Source organism: Pleurodeles waltl, chromosome 10 (genome assembly GCF_031143425.1).
Source record: "Pleurodeles waltl isolate 20211129_DDA chromosome 10, aPleWal1.hap1.20221129, whole genome shotgun sequence".
NCBI lineage: Eukaryota > Metazoa > Chordata > Amphibia > Caudata > Salamandridae > Pleurodeles > Pleurodeles waltl.
In genome coordinates, this window is record NC_090449.1 from 576,509,127 (window position 1) to 576,527,807 (window position 18,681).

Consider the following 18,681-nt stretch of genomic DNA (forward strand, 5'->3'; position numbering starts at 1 on the left):
ATTAAAAGTAAGGGTGTACAAAGTTTTAACTTCGCCTGCGACTGTGGCGGAGCGCCTCACGGCACTGGGCAGAATGGAAACAATTTCCTTCTGTTAGAAAGTGCTTAGTTTTACTTACATTTTTGAAAATATTTGCCGGCACTGTAGTTTGCAAAGTTTAAGAAAAACGGTGGAAAGTTGAGCACTAGTGATAAGTAATGTCCCCAAACTCACTCACAACAAACAGATACATGCACCTACTTTCCTGTCTACTTAATGCCCCAGCTTGAAAGTCACTGAACCTCGGACCAGGCAAACCACAGAGGCTAATGCCCATTTTCGTTAGTTTAGTCAATACCAACATTCCAAACAGGATGAAAATAACGACGCACATAAGTAACATTTGGCGTTTGTTCTCTTACTCGCGATGCCATAGGACAGAAAGAAATTGATAATCCCAAATTTGCTAAATTCATCCAGCTCATGAGTAAACATTGGTGCCTAATAATGTTCAAATGATTAATTACCTTTCTCCGGGGTATATAGTAGTGTAGTGTTTCCCGAGTTAAGAAGTATGGCAGCTTCATTTTGCAGAAGATAGGCTATCATGCCCACCAAAAATGCTAGCTGAGAGTTTGTTTTCCAATGTCACTACCTAACCCGAAAAACAGAAACAGTTTTCTTTGTGGCGTGAATATATTTTTTTTTTTTAAACAACCCCCATAAAATGTTTTTTTGATGAATTTCTGGGACTATCAAAATGGCGTGTTTTCACTACTTTCAGCCTGCTTTCACCTTCTAAGTGGCTGCACATATACAACCTGAATACCTAAACATAACGCTTATCTCATTTATACCTATATTGAAATTCATTTAAATTAGCAGGTATCCTGCAGTACATGGTAAGTAAACTTTTCAGCTGGGTATATTCAATGCTTGTAGCAAACAAATTTCGTCAGTTGGGTGGTTTAGAAAGGATGAGTGATGAGCTCGTAAACCTTTTCATGTTGATAATAAATGTTAGTAAGAGTTTTAATCAAAATAGTTTTCACTGGATCAAGGCAGTTTTTCAGCATTCATTAAATGAAATTTGCATTGACTGCCGAATACAAAATATTATTTTTATCATGGTCAACTTCTGCAAATGTGTTTTTGGCACACTTTTTCAATGAGATTTACTGCAGAATTAGCTGAGATCTATATAAAATTGCTTAATGTCATTGCATAATTTTGGCAGTGTTGTAATTTATGCGACTTGCCTTTGGAGAGCAGGTCATCTTTAAAATCACTGATCATTTCGTAGATATAATTTTTGTAAAAAAATGTGAATGATATCCATTTCCTTTTGTTCATGGCATATGTAAAGATTTTTTTCATACTGATGCTTTGAAGGAGAGGGTGGCACTTTTAGCACCAGAGACTGCCTGGCAGGCCCTTTCGTCAAACGCAGAGGAGCTGATGTGTGGGTGATCCCCAATTATCTCAGTACAGGCGATAGATCCCTTTGGTCCAAAATGGGCCATCCCATCCTACAAATTTTCCAGCTATTGTATCTAATCGGCACTTAGCACAACATGCGCTTCTGCTCCTTAGTTGCTTGAGGGCAGGAGGTCATTGTTATGTGTCATCATCACCTTCCTAAAGCTGGTCTAACTCTCATACAAGGAAAAGGAGGTTGTGACTATTATTCTTTAGTCCAGTGGATTCTGATAACTAACATACTTATTACTTCTTCCCCCCACCTCTTTCCTCCATTGGTCGTTAGAAGCTCCCAAGTCGGAGTCAGCTCCTACTGTGATTGCAGAAACCAGAGTGCATGATGTGCATGTGGACACTGATGTATTGTCTCTCTGTAAGCATCAACATGTGACACAGGCGTGTGGTCATGTTGGAGCACAGTTTATGTCAATTCCATGTTTTTATGTATTATTGCATTGTTATATGTTGTCTATCTGCTAATCTGGCTTTTGCTGGGGGAAGGAGAAGTCTTCTTTCCACTGTCAATGTGTATTACACCGCTAAGCATGTTCTTTATATCAGCAATATCTTTCTTTAATTCATAAGAGAAGGACAATTAGTCAAGCCTCTTACCTGGATTTCCTCAGTGGACAACTTATTGCTTTTTCCTAATCACAGCATAATGTAGGTCCAATCCTGAGCCCAGAGTTTGACGTATCTATGTTCCTTTTAGGCCAGAAAGTCCTAGTAATTGAGGATCTTGAAGATGTGGATGTTATGGAGGGGGAGTCTGCCACGTTTACTTGCAGGATTTCCCCGGCAGAGTACAGCAATGTAAAGTGGTTTTTGGATAAAACCCCTCTGCACACCAATGAACTAAATGAGATCCAATCTCTGCCGGGAGGATATCACAGGCTGACTTTGAAGGAGCTTTCTTTGAAGGACTCTGGTACCGTGACCTTTGAAGCCGGCGATCAGAAAACCTCAGTGAACTTGGTGGTAAAAGGTAATCTATGTTTAGCGACCTCCATTACAAGGCACAAGGAAAACATGCTCCGGCAGTGGCAGCAAGTGACATTGACTATGACATGTGAGATGCTACACATTACTGCCAAGCACTATCTTTTTAGCTAATAATCAATTGATTACTCTAAATATGTAAGAGATCACATAAACTGGTTCTGCTTCAATCTCCCTGACAATAGAATAATTCCACAAGCATTTATTCAGTATTTTGCATGTTGAATGGTTTGTGCCACATGCTTCCACGGTATGTGAAAATGCCCCAGTTATATATTTGATATGCAGTTGTGCTCCAAAGTAGCATTTTTCCTTATGTCTCTAGGGCAATGGTTACTTTGGCATTCTAAGATGCCCAGTAGATATATAGGGCACCATATATAAGGCAACTAGGGCATGTGGTCTGCAGTTGCAGTGGGGATTATTCAAGATACAGCTGGGCTGCATAGAAAATGAAAGATTAAGGACTCGATACAATCAATCAATCAATGAATCAGGAATTTGTAAAGCGCACTACTCACCCCTGAGGGTTTCAAGGTGCTGAGGTGGGGTGGGGGAAGGTGCTGCTACTGCTCGAACAGCCAGGTCTTGAGAAGTTTCCTGAAGATAAGGAGGTCTTTGGTCTGATGCAGGTGGGTGGGAAGAGTGTTCTACGTCTTGGCGGCGAGGTGTGAGAATGATCTGCCACCGGTTGTAGTTCTGCGGACACAAGGGACGGTTGCGAGGGCGAGGTCAGCGTAGCGAAGATGCCGGGTCGGGGTGTAGAAGGAGAGCTGTCAAAGTATTCTGGTCCGGTGTTGTGCAGTGCTTTGTGAGCATGGGTGAGGAGTTTGAAGGTGATTCTCTTGTTGACTGGGAGCCAGTGCAGGTCTCTCAGATGGCCTGTGATGTGGCAGTGGCGGGGGATGTCCAGGATGAGGCATGCAGAGGCATTCTGGATGCGTTGCAGCCTCTTCTAGAGTTTGGCCGTGTGTCCTGCGTAGAGGACATTGTCGTAGTCCAGTTTGCTGCTTACGTGGGCTTGGGTGACTGTTCTTCTGGTTTCGTAGGGGATACATTTGTAGCTCTTTCGGAGCAGGGTGTTGAAGCAGGAGGAGGAGATGGCGTTGACTTGCTGGGTCATGGATAATGAGGAATCCAAGATGAACCCTAGGTTGCATGCGTGGTCGATGGGAGTTGGAGCGGCTCCGAGAGCGGTAGGCCAACAGGAGTCATCCCATGCGGAGGGGGTGGAACCAAAGATGAGGACTTCCGTCTTGTCGGAATTGAGTTTGAGGCAGCTGTTCTTCATCCATTCGGTGATGGCCTTCGTTCCTTCATGGAGGTTGGTCTTGGCGGAGTCCTTGGTGAGGGAGAGGATCAGCTGGGTGTCGTTGGCATATGAGATGATGTTGAGGTTGTGGGATCGGGCGGTGTTAGTGAACGGGGCCATGTAGACGTTGAAGAGGGTCGGGCTGAGGGACGAATCCTGGGTTATCCCGCAGATGATTTTGGTGGCCTCCGAGCGGAATGGGGGAGGCAGACTCTCTGAGTTCTGTCATTGAGAAAGGAGGTGACCCAGTCCAGGCCTCTGTCGTGGATTCCTGCATTGCTGAGGCCTGAGCCTAGGGTGTGGTGGCAGATGGTGTTAAACGTGGCCGAGAGGTCCAGGAGGATGAGGGCTGCTGTTTTGCCATTGTCTAGTATGGTTCTGATGTTGTCGGTGGCAGCGATGAGGGCAGTTTCGGTACCGTGGTTGCTGCGGAATCCGGATTGGGAAGGGCCAGGGTGCAGTTCTCCTCGAGGAAGGGAGTTTGACCGGAAGTTCTTGAGGTCCTTTAGGTCCCCCTTGGGTTTTTTGAGGAGGGCGTTGATCTCGGCGTGTTTCCAGCTCTCTGGGAAGGTGGCGGACTCAAACGAGATGCTGATGATCTTCCGTATTTAGGGTGCTATGACGGAGCTTGCTTTGTTGAGGATGAGGTGAGGGCAGGAGTCGGATGAAGAGCCGGAGTGGATGGTGTTCATGATTTCGATGGTGTCGCTGTCGTTGACGGGAGTCCAGGAGAGCAGGAGGTTCGTCGGAGGTGAATCTGTGGTGCTGGGGGGCTTTGGGTGCTGAAGCTGTGGTGGATGTCTGCAATCTAGCGGTGGAAGTAGAAGGCTAAGGAGTCGCAGAGGTCTTGAGATGGCGGGATGTCATTGACGTTGGAGCTGGGGTTGGAGAGTTCCTTCACGATGTTGAAGAGCTCCTTGTGGCTGTGTGCGTTGTTGTTGATTCGGTCTTTGAAGGCAGTTCTCTTACCAGTTCGGATGAGTTGGTGGTGTCTGCGGATGGCATTTTTGAAGGCTGTTTTGTTGTCCAGATTCTGATGTTGGCGCCACTTTCTTTCAAGTCTATGGCAGGTTTGCTTAGATTCGTGGAAGTCGGCGCTAAACCAGAAGGCCTTTCTGTTGGTGCGTCTGTTGGAGGGTTCTTGATCGGGGCGAGAGGAAACATGCACAGATAGACTTTTCAGTCCAGAGATTATAAGACTGTTGCAACTTCAATGTACGTTGAGGAGGTGACCGCAGCCTTATTTATCAGAAGAGAATGCAGGCATCAACCACGAGTGCCCCATCATAAAATCTCCTACTGTTATTCTTTTATTCTTGTGCACTGAATTTCAAGGCTCACGACAAGTTTTTCTTCAAATTATTTGCTATTCTCTCCTTCTTTAAAGGGTACCCCTCACCTTGCAGAACAGCATCTGCAGTTCCCACCTCTCACTCTATCATGTACCAAAGGGCAGGGCTTCAGGATGTCTCATCAGCAGCCCTTGGCTAACAAACTCCTTATTACACTTCTGTAGGGAGTCCTGTCACCACCTGTCACCAGGCAGCATCCTCCATACCCCAGTGTCTTAATCTCCGCCCTTCTGCCATATAAATGCAGGCAATAGACTTTCTCTGTCTGGGGGAGCGTCACCCACCTGCACCATATCAAACCACAAACATCTAAAATGGATCTCACTTTGCTTTGTACTTAATACCTGTTAGAAATGGGGTTTCTAGTTGGCTAGGGACTGCACCTAAGCCAGACAGAACCCACCCACTCTAGTCAGGGCAAGGGAGTTACACATCCAAGATAACCCCTGCTCATCCTCTTGGTAGCTTGGCACGAGCAGTCAGGCCTACACCAGAGGTAATGTGTAAAGCGTTTGCACAACACACACAACACACGTGACGCACTATCCCCACCACAAAGGAAACACAACACCAAGTTAAATGAAAATATACTGTATTGTACGCAATGCAATTTTTAGACTAAACACCACATGTCAGTAATATACTGCTACCGAAGCAGTTGTCAGAACGTTACACATTAGTTACTCTGCAGAACCAGGAGTAGTACTTATTATTCTGCAACATAAGCAGTAGTCAAGAATCACATTACTACACAAAGGCACTTGTCATAGAAATATCATAAACACCCATATCAGGAACATATGGCAAGTCAAGAAAAACATATCAGCATGTCATGTTCATAAAAGGAACATCTGCACATATATGTAGCACATCATAACATAAGCAGGTTAACATATAAATCCATAATGTCCATACTAGGAGCATAAGAAATATGTCTGTCCTTTAGAGAGTACCTCGCCCCGCCTGTGGTCTGGCAAAATGATTGGCGGCCTCCGTGGGGCAGAGGGAGCCTCCAATGAGGCTTCTTCCCCCCCTGCCCGTCCACAAAGACAAAAAGGGGCCCAGTGGGGTGGGGGTGCCTCCGATGAGACTCGCTTCCCCCCACCCAGCTTCTGACTGCAGAAACAGGCCCGCTCGGGCCGTAACAGAGGGCAGGCACCAGAGTGGGTGCCTGCCTGTGCCCCGGGGGTGCCCCTCAGAGCGCGATTCGCCACAGGGCGTGGTAGGAGCGCGCTCACTCCTTTTCCTCAATCAATGGTGCTCCGGGGGCACAGGGAGCAGCACGCAGTCACGCTTAGTGCGTGCAGCCCGCCCGGGCTGCGGCAATGATTTCCAGTGGCAGGAAAGCGCTTACAGTGGCAAACAAGCACCAAGAAAGCTCTCTCAAGGTGCTAGGATAATTACTGCAGAGCGCTTCTCCCATGCTCAACACAAACTCAGTGAAGCAACTTCCAGGCACTATATAGTGAAATGAAGCACTCCTCATGCTTTAAGTAGTTGCAGGGGTCAGGGGCCATAGCACCCTGCCCCTGGGGAACAAAGTCAAGGAAGAAAAAGGAGCACAGGTGGCAGTGCCCAGCAGCAGGCCAGCACAAGGGGGATGCAGGTAGTTCCTTACAGTGACCAAGCAGGCCATAGGTCAGCACAGCAGCATCAGTCCATGGCGGTTCCTGGTGAATCCTTCCAGCATTCTGTGTCCAGTTCCAAAACGTCACCAAATTGTGGGGAAAACTCCCCTGTACTTACACTCAGGTTTACAGTCTGTTTCACAAAGAAAGGGGAGAGGAGGTTCCAACCAGTTCCAACTGGTTGTGGGAGTGCCCCCTCTCTTCTCCAGCACCGGCTGCAAACATCAGTTGGGGGTAAACTACCCTATTGTGTGAGGCCAGGGCACAGCCTTTACAAATGCAGGTGTGCCCCGCCTCTCTCTTCTCTCAGCCCAGGAAGACTATTCAGTATGTAGATGCACCTCCTTGACACCTCCACCCTCCCTGTGTACAGACTGCCTGAAAATTATGCTCTAAGCCCATCTGTCAATCTGCCCAGACGTGGACTGGAGTCAAGCTGCGAAACACCAGAGTCATAAGCACTGAGAAATGCTCACTTTCTAAAAGTGGCTTTTCTGTAATAGTAATAGTAATAACAAATCCACTTACACCAGTAAGCAGCATTCCTCACCACCATTAGAACCATACCAAACATGTCTACGCTACCCTTCATAAATCAGACAATACCCCCTATACATAAGGCAGGGCATTTCCAATGCAATCCTATGAGGAGGCAGCACTCACAGCAGTGAGAAACCAAAAAGGCTGTTTGTCTGTACCAGGACAGGCCACGCTCCCTGGCACATGTCCTGCCATCTACATACATAGCACCCTGCCTATAGGGCTAGCTAGGGCCTACCTTAGGGGTGACTTACATGTAGTAAAAGGGGAGTTCTGGGCCTGGCAAGTAAATTTAGATGCCAGGTCCTTGTGGCAGAAAACTGCGCACACAGGCCCTGTGCTAGCAGTCCTAAGACAGGTTTGAAACGCTATATCAGTGGGTGGCGCCAGCAGCACTGCAGGTCCACTAGTAGCATTTAATTTACAGGCCCTGGGTATAGAGATACCACTGTACAAGGGACTTATAGGTAAATTAAATATGCTAATTAGGTATAAGCCAATCATACCAACTGTAGAAGGGAGAGCACCTGCACTTTAGCACTGATCAGCAGTGATAAAGTGCTCAGAGTCCTAGAGCCAACAGCGAGAGGTCAGAAAAAATAGGAGGAAGGAGGCAAAAAGTCAGGGGATGAACCTGCCACAAGGGTCAGGTCCAACAATGCCCGTAAGCCAAACATAGGTAATGATATCAAAAGACATCCACTCTAGCATTTGCAGAATCTCATTTCAATGTTTGTATTATTTACCCAAAAATTTTCTCCCATTCTCCCATGATTTGTAGGTTACTGCTTCCTTTGAGAGCAACCTATATTTCTCCACATCTCCCAATAAATGTGTCAGCCATTACTTTACACTTACACTTAGGTGCAGTGGTCAAATGGTAGCCTATCAGTGGACAGACTGTTCACATGATTCTTGTGCCTATCCAAAGTACCCCATGTAGCACTGTCTTCAGGCACAAATAATACTGTTTCTTTCTACCATCTTGAATTCTCAAATTTCATGGTGCCTCAAAAAACATCTTCTATGTTTCTAATGATCTGGCATGAAACACTGGCCATTAATTAAAGCTTTCGATTGTTGCTTCTTGTTTTTCTTTTCAAATACTCTCAACTTGCTTTTCATGCCCTGCATGCCCCCTCTCTCGGAGCACTACTTGAAGTCATGTGCATGTTTGCCTAAATCTGTACTAAGGTATTTCTGCTTTTTGCCCACACCTCATTTAAAAAATCACAACCTCCCCTTCTTTGAAAGTTATACCCCAGCAACCTCACAATACCTAGTCTCCTCTAGCTCATCCACTAACTCCACCATATAAGTGCATGAGCTCACATACCACTCTACCCAACTAATGTGCACACATAACTCATATTAATTTAACCCACTACTTAGGAGTAAATGCTTGGAATGGTTTGCCTCAGAGCACAAGACTAATCCCAGTAACAAACAATAACCAATAATCATTGGATAATCCCAGCTAACCTTGGGTTCCATTACAGTGTGACACCAATACCAGGTCATGATTCCTTTTTCTCTCAAAGCTTTTCAGAGAGTCATTTTCTTGCCTGCTGCCACAAATACCTGGGCCACCCGGCACGCTTCATTATCTGTTGTGTCATTTACATTGCTTCTTGAATGTGGTACCTGTTTCGTCTAGGGACACAACAAATAAAAATATATTGCTGCAGTTTTTGTCCAAGTTCACTGTTTGTCTGTGAACCGGTGCACGACTCATAAAGCTTTCTTCATCTTGAAAGTCCACCAAGTAGGTGTCTCGCAGTGTAAGGGTTTGTGAAGTTCAGGATTAGTGGACTCGCTTTTTTATTGCTGCTGTCAACCTACAGAATTCACTTTCTCTCAGCATATGAGCCACCAAACCTCAACCAATCTGTAGGTATGTATTGATTCCTTTACCTCCTGCACTGTCCTGTCGATTCTCTGCTAGTCAGTATTTTTAGGCGATATTCTCATCTTCAGGAACTCATTCACCTTATAATAATGTTTCATCACTTCAGGTAATGGTGCACCTGTAACTCTATCCCTATCTGGTTCACTCGTTGGCCAATCCACTGCTCTCTTGCACTCAACCCACAAATAAGCTGGAACCACTATCTCCTAAAGTGAATTCAAGTCTTCCCACAGACATTAAGAAAGCTTCACAAATCTGTCTGTCTGCTGATGAATGACAAAATATCACTCCTGTGCCAGGGAACATGAACAAACTGCCCTCTGGGAATTTCCCTCATCTGTAAAATGTTTACTGTATCCTTTTCTTTTTGCACACTTTCAGACCCTTCTTGTGAATCTCGTTTCCGTTTATCCTTCTTCTTTGACCATCTGCCTTCCCACTTCTCTAATGCTCCCCAAATCTGAGCACTCTGCAATAGCTCTTTGAGATGCGCCTTCATCCCTGCTGACCTCATGTGTTCAAAATCCTTTCCCTCGAAATCTAATCTGTAGCTCCTTTTCAAATGCTTTGTTTTCTTAATTTCTATATCGTATTTATCTGCCAGGTCTGTCAATTTCTGATGTACCTTGCCCTCTTCTCTCGTAATTCTTGGGCACAAATATCTCAGCTCTTCTTCTGTGTAGGATTCTAACCTATTTATTCCTATCGATCCCTCGACTAGTTCAGTTATTTGTGTAGCCAACCTCACACGATCAGTCTGCTCCTCACCTCTGGATGTATTATGAGGGGTACTCAGACTATCTAACCACTTGCTTAACTGCTGTGCTGTTAATCCCTGCAATGAGGTATTACTTGTATTCGGCAATGGCACCTGTTGTACCGTTGCACCCGGAATTTGCGGTGTCCGAAGCTTCAAGCTCTAACTTACACTTGGACCATTTACGGCATCTGGAAGCGCAACAAGTGGACTAAGATCCATTAATGGCCTGGATCCATCAAAGGTCTGAACCATAGATGACATTACTTGTACATGATCTCTCACTCTCCTCCTCACTAGGTTCTGTGACATTTCACCCTGTTTTGCATTTGGCTTCTGTTGTACAAATAATGGTACTGCTGGGCTGACAGTAATTGGCAACAATATTGCATCTGGTGCTGCTCTAGCACCTGCATTTTGTGGTAGGGCTACTGCCATACTCTGATTCATCACTGGTGTCACATCTGACTGTGTCCCTGTCAATTGTGTGAACTTCAGCAAACCTTGTGTCTGTGCTTGAGGCAATAACATTGGAGTTGGCTCAGTCTGAACTCGCATTGGCCTCGGAACCACTTGCTCCGTAGGAACCACTAAGTTCAATGTTGACTCAAGAATCGGTACTTCTGGATAAATTCTCTGTACTGGTGGTGGATGCATTTGTGCTTGGTTTACCGAAGTAGTCATGGCATTCGGAGTACTCTTCACTACCCCCTGTACCTGTCCATTATCTGTTTGCACTGGTCCCGCTGTCCCCAATGCCTGTGCTGAGGCAGTTGGAGCAGAACTAATACTTGGACCCCCATCATGCGCTGCATATGGCAGAGGTCGATCTCTTAATATCTGAGTAATGAGATCTTCAACGTCTGAAACTTCTCCTTCTACATAAGACTTTTTTTCCTTCTTACCCCCTGACGAACTTTTATCACTCTTACTAGTCTCCTCTTTCTCTTCTGACTCATCTTCCTCTGTGATAGCTGGAAACAACCTCACACCCTGCAGTGTCGCCATTCTACATTTCTTCTGTTCCCAATTCCATCTTGCTTCCGCTCAAGACTTCTCTACCTTCCTTATTCTCCTCCGGAATTTCATTTCTTGCTGCTGCCTTGCTATGAGCTCCCAAACTGCTAATGCCTCAAACTGTGCGGGTCTCGGAAGTGGCTTCGTCTCATATAATGTCATTCGCAACTGATTCAAAATTCTCAGATTAAACGTTCCATGCTCTGGAAATGCTAAAGCTCCCTGTTTTTCTGTCAGTTTGCACCACTGCTTTAACCAAAGACATGGCATGACACCACGCTCCACCATTACAATAAATGCCGGAGAATTTTCCAGTGGGGCAGGCTCCCCAACTGTCACCTTAGTGTAAGAATCGCCCTTCATGGGATTCCTGAATGCTTTGAAAAACTTCATCTTTCTATCTTTTGTGTATTCGATTCAATAGGGAAATTACTTTTACTCCCAAGATTCCTTTCACCCACCTTCTCAACCAATTGCCTCTGCGGATGGCTGCCAATCCGCTTGCGACTCTTCTCACTAACCAACCTATCCCAGCACGGCTCACTCTGATGTCACACTCACACACTGCGGCTGACAGTTCTCCTGATCTGCAATCCACCCGAAACTAATGCAAATTTATTGCGAGCACTTAACCAAAAACCCAATAACCAAAAACAAATCAGCTGGTTTACTACAAGAAGGTACACAATTGCTTCAAAGACCTTACAGAGTTTCACTTATGTCACTTACGCTCATGCAGCTATTCCTCTTTCTCAGTCCCCCACATTTGCAAGCAGAATTCGACCCGTGAAATGTACTCTCAACTGATCAATGGGTCTGTCCTGGTGCACATAGGACTCACCAAATCTCAGTCGAAAATTTATCTTACTCACTTAACTTGCACACCGACTTGTTGACCACGCCCGATCAACCTACTAAACCAGACAGATTACAACATATAACCAAGTGTCTCCTACACTTGTCAATATACTCCAGAGTCTTAGACCGCGCAGGGTCCGTACTTCACCAACAACCACGAGGACAATTTTTGAGCACAAAGCGCCACACTCATATGAAGTTCGACAACTCCCCTACTCTCATACTGTAGAGTATGCACACTCCTTCTAAACCTCAAATGGAGTACGCAGACTCCCTACTTTGCCTCACATACTTCACAATTCACCTGCGATCTGCATAAGCCTTTTGCAAGTGCAACCTACCACTTTCACACTATCACTAGAACGACAAGAACATACCCAACTTTACTAGCAGGATCCAGGACCTGGGAAAGTCATTTCTGGGCTTAAGGGAACATCATCCTTGCTACAATTGCCATTTCAGAAAACAAAATTCAAATCTCATAAAATAAACAACTAATCCTTAACTCAAACTACTACCATAACCGCTATTCACCACGTAACTCGTTCTCCAAGGAAACTAACCATCATCTGCTACCAAAAACTGTTAACGCGCCTGGTTCTAAGTAAGTAAACTTACAAGGGGACCTGTATAGGCAGATGAACCTTTTGAATTGCATGGAGTATCCTAGCCATGTAGTGACTAATATATATCAATATTTCAATAACCACTAAGGAAAAACATTAATCAACTGTTAATTTCACAACAATCCATAAATGACCACAACTCAATATACGTTTTAACAATTTTATTTCCCTATTTGTTACAATTTTAAGGCATAATGTTAATTCAAACCTTATTTGTTCAGCTCAAATATTAGTTCATTAGTGACTATAAATAACATAATCTAATAAGAACTTGAGAAAACATTTGCTCTAATGCGTCAACAAAAGCTAACGTAGATGAGTATCCCAGCATTAATAGCAAGGTTCAGGAATCAGTTTGTCAATCATTTGTCACTGTCAGCGTCACCCAAAGTAACCTTACCTAACCCAGATTAGCATTAGCATGTGGGACTTCGTGCGAAAACAATTTAGAACATGAATCTGGAAAAACATCTAGCTAAGAGAAAAACAACTAGCAGTGCAGTTGGTACCTAGAAGAAAAGGAATAAAGGTTAATCAGGCACATTGTCATAGCTACCTATCCACAGAATGGATCAGCAACAAAGTATTCAGGTCATCAATCGATCAGCAACACATCAGGCTCTCAAGCGCATAAGCCCAATGACAGGATCACAAATTGCGTCTTCTGACATCATAAATTCTCCCCTCTCAACTCTCCCCCTCACATCTCAAGTTTCAGGCCCTTATCATATTTTTTAATCAGAGTTTTTCAGTCCATCCCCCTAATTCCTAATTGGTTCATTAATCACCAGTTATTACTCTCTCCAATGAATTTATGTTCAGGAAATCTATGAATTCTAATATTACACCGTTCACAGTTTGTTGATTGGTTTACTGTACGATGTCCTCATCATCTGGCTCATCAGTTATTGAAAATGTTGCATCTTCTTCTCTAGTAAGTGTCCCTATTGTTCAAGTCCTGGGAAAGTACATCTACACTACACATAATTGTATCAACTTGATTTCATCATCTCCTGTCCATCGGTACATTGCAGAAAATTCTAGCAAAGCTGACTTCAACATCGGTGGTTCAAGGTTAGTTCAACATCTCAGCTTCACTACAGTGTGCAATTATTCAGCTTCGGCATGAGGCCTGGCAAAACTAGGCCACAACTTCGGCTAAGTTAGCTCTACAGTATAATGCAAAACATTTGTTATACATCTCATTATGACATATTACTACATTTTTATAATTCATTTTCATTACTATCCATATTTTAATCATTTTTAGTACAATTTCGTGAACATAGGCAGCCACTCTTCATGGTCACATTTTCAAACGTGCACATTAATTTCTCTAGACTAGTCATTTTTACCATTTTTCTTTGTTACTTAATAATGCATAATACGCATTAATAATTCTAATTAGCATATCTGCTTCAGCAGATCTACCATGTAAAAAAGACTGTCTGATCAACTGAGTTCCAAAGTTAGTATTAAGATGTCACTTCAGTATTGTTGAGTACTTACTGAGCTCAGCACAGCAAACAACAAAACATTGCTTATAAAAAGGAAAATAAATGAAATCACATCAGATCCTTGGAGCTCAAGTGCTGTGCCATGCTAAGAGAACATTGTCTGAAATAAATTAGCACACAGACACACCTGTCCACCTCTTTGCCGTGATAAGTACTGCTGTGTTGAGTGATAAAGACGCCTCTGTCCTAATTCATCCCTCTTTTGTACTTTTATCGATGACATTTCACACAGACAAGGCAATTACTCTGCCTGTTACACGTTCTAAGACTGCAGTTTTTTCCCAGTTCTACGCGGTCAGCGAATAAGCATAAAGCAAGTTAAAAAACAGATTTCCACATCATTCATATGGGAGTATTTTAACCTAGCCATTTGAATATGGGATTACATATCCCTTTTATCCTTCATTTCTTGTAAAATAAGATATGCCCCCGAGAAACATTTCATTTAAGTCGGTGCACATATTTGTATTCCCAGGGAACATATAATTGGTTACAATTTTTACAAAAGCTCTTGAACTAAACTGCTGATTTCTTGCTGAATTTGTTCCAAGAACTAGAGAATTGATCATTCATATAGATTCCTCAGACTGAATCAGTAAACCCTATACTGTATTATGGTTGCCAGGTCAATTGACATAATTTTTTTCCTGGGAGTCTAGGCAGTTTAACTTTGCATCAGCCTTTTCTGATTGTCCTTACAACAGAGATAGTACCAGTTTGTTTTATGTGCCTGACACAAATACAATTATTAATTTCCGTTTATACATGGCTTTGATCTGGAAATATGTCTTTTAAAAGTCTAAATTATAGCATGTTATGTTTCTGTTGGAATTATGTAATTTATGCAAGTGAGAGGTTGACTTAATTTCCCAGTGGCTTCCTACGGTCTGTAACTCTCTTTGGTAATTGCAGATGACAATTTATGAACACTCCATAACAAAGTAATTTTTTGCATCGCAGGTATTGTTAAGACTGGTATAAGAGATTGCCAAGTACAGCATTTATACTTCACCACTGTGTATGATTTACAGTTCCGATACATTTTGGCTCATTTTTGAAGTTTCAAAACAAATTAGATCAAAGAAGCTCGAATTTTATGCAGAGTTTGGTGTTGATGCAGCTGCTTTTTTCATGTTGTATAAACATCTACTATTTCAATCACTTTCCTCCAATTTCAGGCACAACCAGACAGACACAGCCACTTTCTTAGAACTGTGAATGCACTGATGTGTGGGTATACAATGTCGCCTTATAAATGTGAAGGCTGTCTCTCTGGTAGTGACTGAATGTGATAAACATGCCTATCCAAACCCCAAATTAACCATTTCTTAAGTGGTAGATCAGTCTAGTACTGTAATTTCTGATGTCTGTCTCTTTTAAGAGTATAAGTGGGCCTTTTCCATTTCGATCTTCAGAATTCAGAAGTGTTCGCCTGCTTCCGTCGTATTTGTGACAACTGTGCCGTTGTTTAAACATTCATTTATATGGATCTATTTATACTGGGATGGTATCTGGCTTTATTTTGGCCTGATTGATTCATATTCCATACCTTAATCAACGCCCTATTCCACATGGGGCACAAAGACTGCGTTGAGGGAGCAATTGCATCGTGATTTCTTGGCACAGACATAAAGGAGACCGATGACTCTGTCTTCTCTGACAACTAAGTTTCAGAGGCCCCTAAAACATAGTTCTTTATTGGATCTATGTTTCAAGACCCGAATCCTCCTATCAGCAGGCTGCAACCCTATAAGCATCTGTAGAAGTAATACTGTAAGCATCCGTTGCTTTTAAACAACTGCATTTTCAGAACCTGTGTTCACTGGCCCATATTTACCGAAACTTAGCGTTGCATTATTTATTTATTTTTACGCTAAAGCTGCGGTAACATAACTCCATATTTATATTTTGACGCTAGACCTGTCTAGCATCAAAATATCAGAATTAGCGCCATTTTTAGGAAGCGGCAACCCTCCTTGCATTTCTTTGCTACAATTAGATCCAAAATAGGCGTTCCCTTTCTAAAACTGACGCTAGCCCACTAGCACCATATTTACCTCCCAACGCAAAAACGTCGCGCACCTGGGAGGTGGACCTAAACAATGACGCTAAGGCCGATTAGCGTCAAAATTTTACACCTGGTCAGACCGGGTGTTAAAGTGCTGGTAGGCCCATTTCCCTGGGGAACACCATGCAATGGGCACATAGATGCCCACCCCAACCCCCAGCATCACCACCACACACAGCATAGGGACACTACTGGAGGAGGGAGCTCATCCCAGGTAAGTGTATGTGTATGTGTGTTATGTGACACTGGGGGGCCCTTACATGGGGTCACCTGGATGTCACTGTGTCTGTTGGGGTGGTCCTGGGCATACTGGTCCCCTTTGGTGGGCACTGGGGTTGTTGTAATGGCTCCTGTCTATACTTAGACAGAAGTATTTTCTTGACTGCTTGTGCGGCACAAAACAACAGTAGACTGACTAGTGGTATATATTTTTGTCTCACTAGCGCCATTTCCCCTAATGCCATCCATCACCGGTAAGCTTTTTTTAGACACTAGCTATTCTTTAGGGACATCTTGCGTCTTTTATTTAATATGGCGCATGGATGGCAGTAGGGAATGGCGTTAGCTCGCGTTAACAAAAATGATGCACAACTGCACTAGCGCAGTTGTGCGTCATTTTTCATAAATATGAGCCTATGTTTATAACACCAACTCCATTGTGCATGATGTTTCTCAGGCAGCCTATATGAAAGCTCACTGAAAGATCCTGTTCGGGGCAAGGATACATTTGGTCCTTATTTCTCCACCTACTATAATAACCAACCATAATTTTCTCTGCTTTCAGTTAAACCTCCAGTCACTGTAAGTAGCATGTTTCCATGAATTAAAGAAACCTTTAATGGAGGAAACAGCCATATAGTCAAATGCAAAAGTACGGTGGCCTTTTAAAAGTATTAATAAAACACAACTTGGGATTCCCGCTCTCTAAGTGGTGTTATGTATGACCAAGTTCCAAGATACTGCGGTTGCCAATCAAATCTATTAAGAGATATATTGAGACGGCTTGTGAGATGGTTTTCTGAGGTTGGAATGCTCCTGGATTAGATGTCCATAGGCACATTTTGGAAGCTGAGAAGGGTAGGCTTTTTGTTGCTTGTCCTTTGCCCAGATGGAGACAGTTATTAGTAACATATGCAACCCTCTGAGCCTTATGTCTTTCTAAAGTGTCCAAACTGTAACTTTGGAATAGAATTCTCTTCAACAGTCTCTCATAATTATACAAAAAACAGCTCTTTGAGAATGTTACGATAGCAGGGTTATATAGACACCAGGTTAAGACTGTCACTGTGTTTTGAAGCCAACAGTTTTGAGTATTGATCAGTGTCTTCAAATACTTTTTTATTGTTCATCCCATTAGTTTAACAATTAGCAAATATTGCAAGAACTACAGATGAGGGTCTGTTCTATATTTCTTTATTATGGCACTTTTTCAGCACTCTTGTCTTCAACTGGCTTTCAAGGCATGCTTTAGAATCTGAGCGCAGACATTATTAAAATTTACAAAAGGTTTATCAAACTGTTTATGCTGGAAGCTTTAGCTACAGCGACAAAGTAAGACCCCTGAATTTTCCTTTGCATGGATTTGAGCTTGTGTGAACAAGATGGGAGTAATAATGGCAGTACCCAACTAGGGTACATACACGTTCTCAAACAGAGAGATTATTCAGTGAAACCTTTCAAGGCATGGAGTTCTTGTATCAAACCAGCAAAGTCTACTCTCGTAGACCAATGAATAAAAGATGTCACCCTAGAAAGTTCATCACATTTTTTTAGCCTTGAAGGATTAAAAATTGAAATATATATCTGCCTATGTTTGAACGTGTATCCTACAGAGAGCACACAGATATCTAGGGCCGTATTTATACTCTGGTTGCGCCGAATTTGCGTCGTTTTTTTCGACGCAAATTCGACGCTAAACTAACGCAAACTAACGCCATATTTATACTATGGCGTTAGACGCTTCGGGCGCCAAAGTGCCCGGAGTGGGCGTCATTTTTTAGCGTGAACCCCTTCCTTGCGTTAATGATATGCAAGGGAGGCGTTCCCGTCTTAAAAAATGACTCCCAGGCCTTTTCGTGGTATTTATACTCCCGGGCAAAAATGACGCCCGGGAGTGGGCGTGGCCAAAAACGGCGCATTTGCGCCGCTTTTTAACGCCTGGGTCAGGCATGGCGTTAAGGGACAAGTGGGCTCAAAATGAGCCCAGAGTGCCCTCCCCTGCCCCCAGGGACCCCCCCTGCCACCCTTGCCCACCCCAGGAGGACACCCAAGGACGGAGGGACCCACCCCAGGGACATTCAGGTAAGTTCAGGTAAGTATTTTTTATTTTTTTTAAATAATTTTTTTTGGCATAGGGGGGCCTGATTTGTGCCCCCCTACATGCCACTATGCCCAATGACCATGCCCAGGGGACAGAAGTCCCCTGGGCATGGCCATTGGGCAAGGGGGAATGACTCCTATCTTTACAATGATAGGAGTCATGTTGATGGGGGATGGGCGTCGAAAAAAAATGGCGCAAGTCGGGTTACGACGATTTTTTAGCGTCAACCTGACTTGCGCCATTTTAAGACGCCCTAACGTCATTTTTTCCCAACGCCGGAGCTGCCTGGTCTACGTGGTTTTTTTCCACGCACACCAGGC

General features: G+C 43.7%; 1 protein-coding gene across 2 annotated transcripts in view; it reads left to right on the forward strand.

Moving 5' to 3' along the window:
* The window catches only part of OBSCN (obscurin, cytoskeletal calmodulin and titin-interacting RhoGEF), a 1,961,032-nt gene that overhangs the window by 520,388 nt on the left and 1,421,963 nt on the right, over positions 1–18,681 (forward strand). For both annotated transcript variants that reach the window (XM_069211034.1, XM_069211033.1), the window contains one exon: positions 2,171–2,443. In XM_069211034.1, coding sequence (XP_069067135.1) covers positions 2,171–2,443 — 273 coding nt within the window. The remainder of the gene's footprint in view (positions 1–2,170; positions 2,444–18,681) is intronic.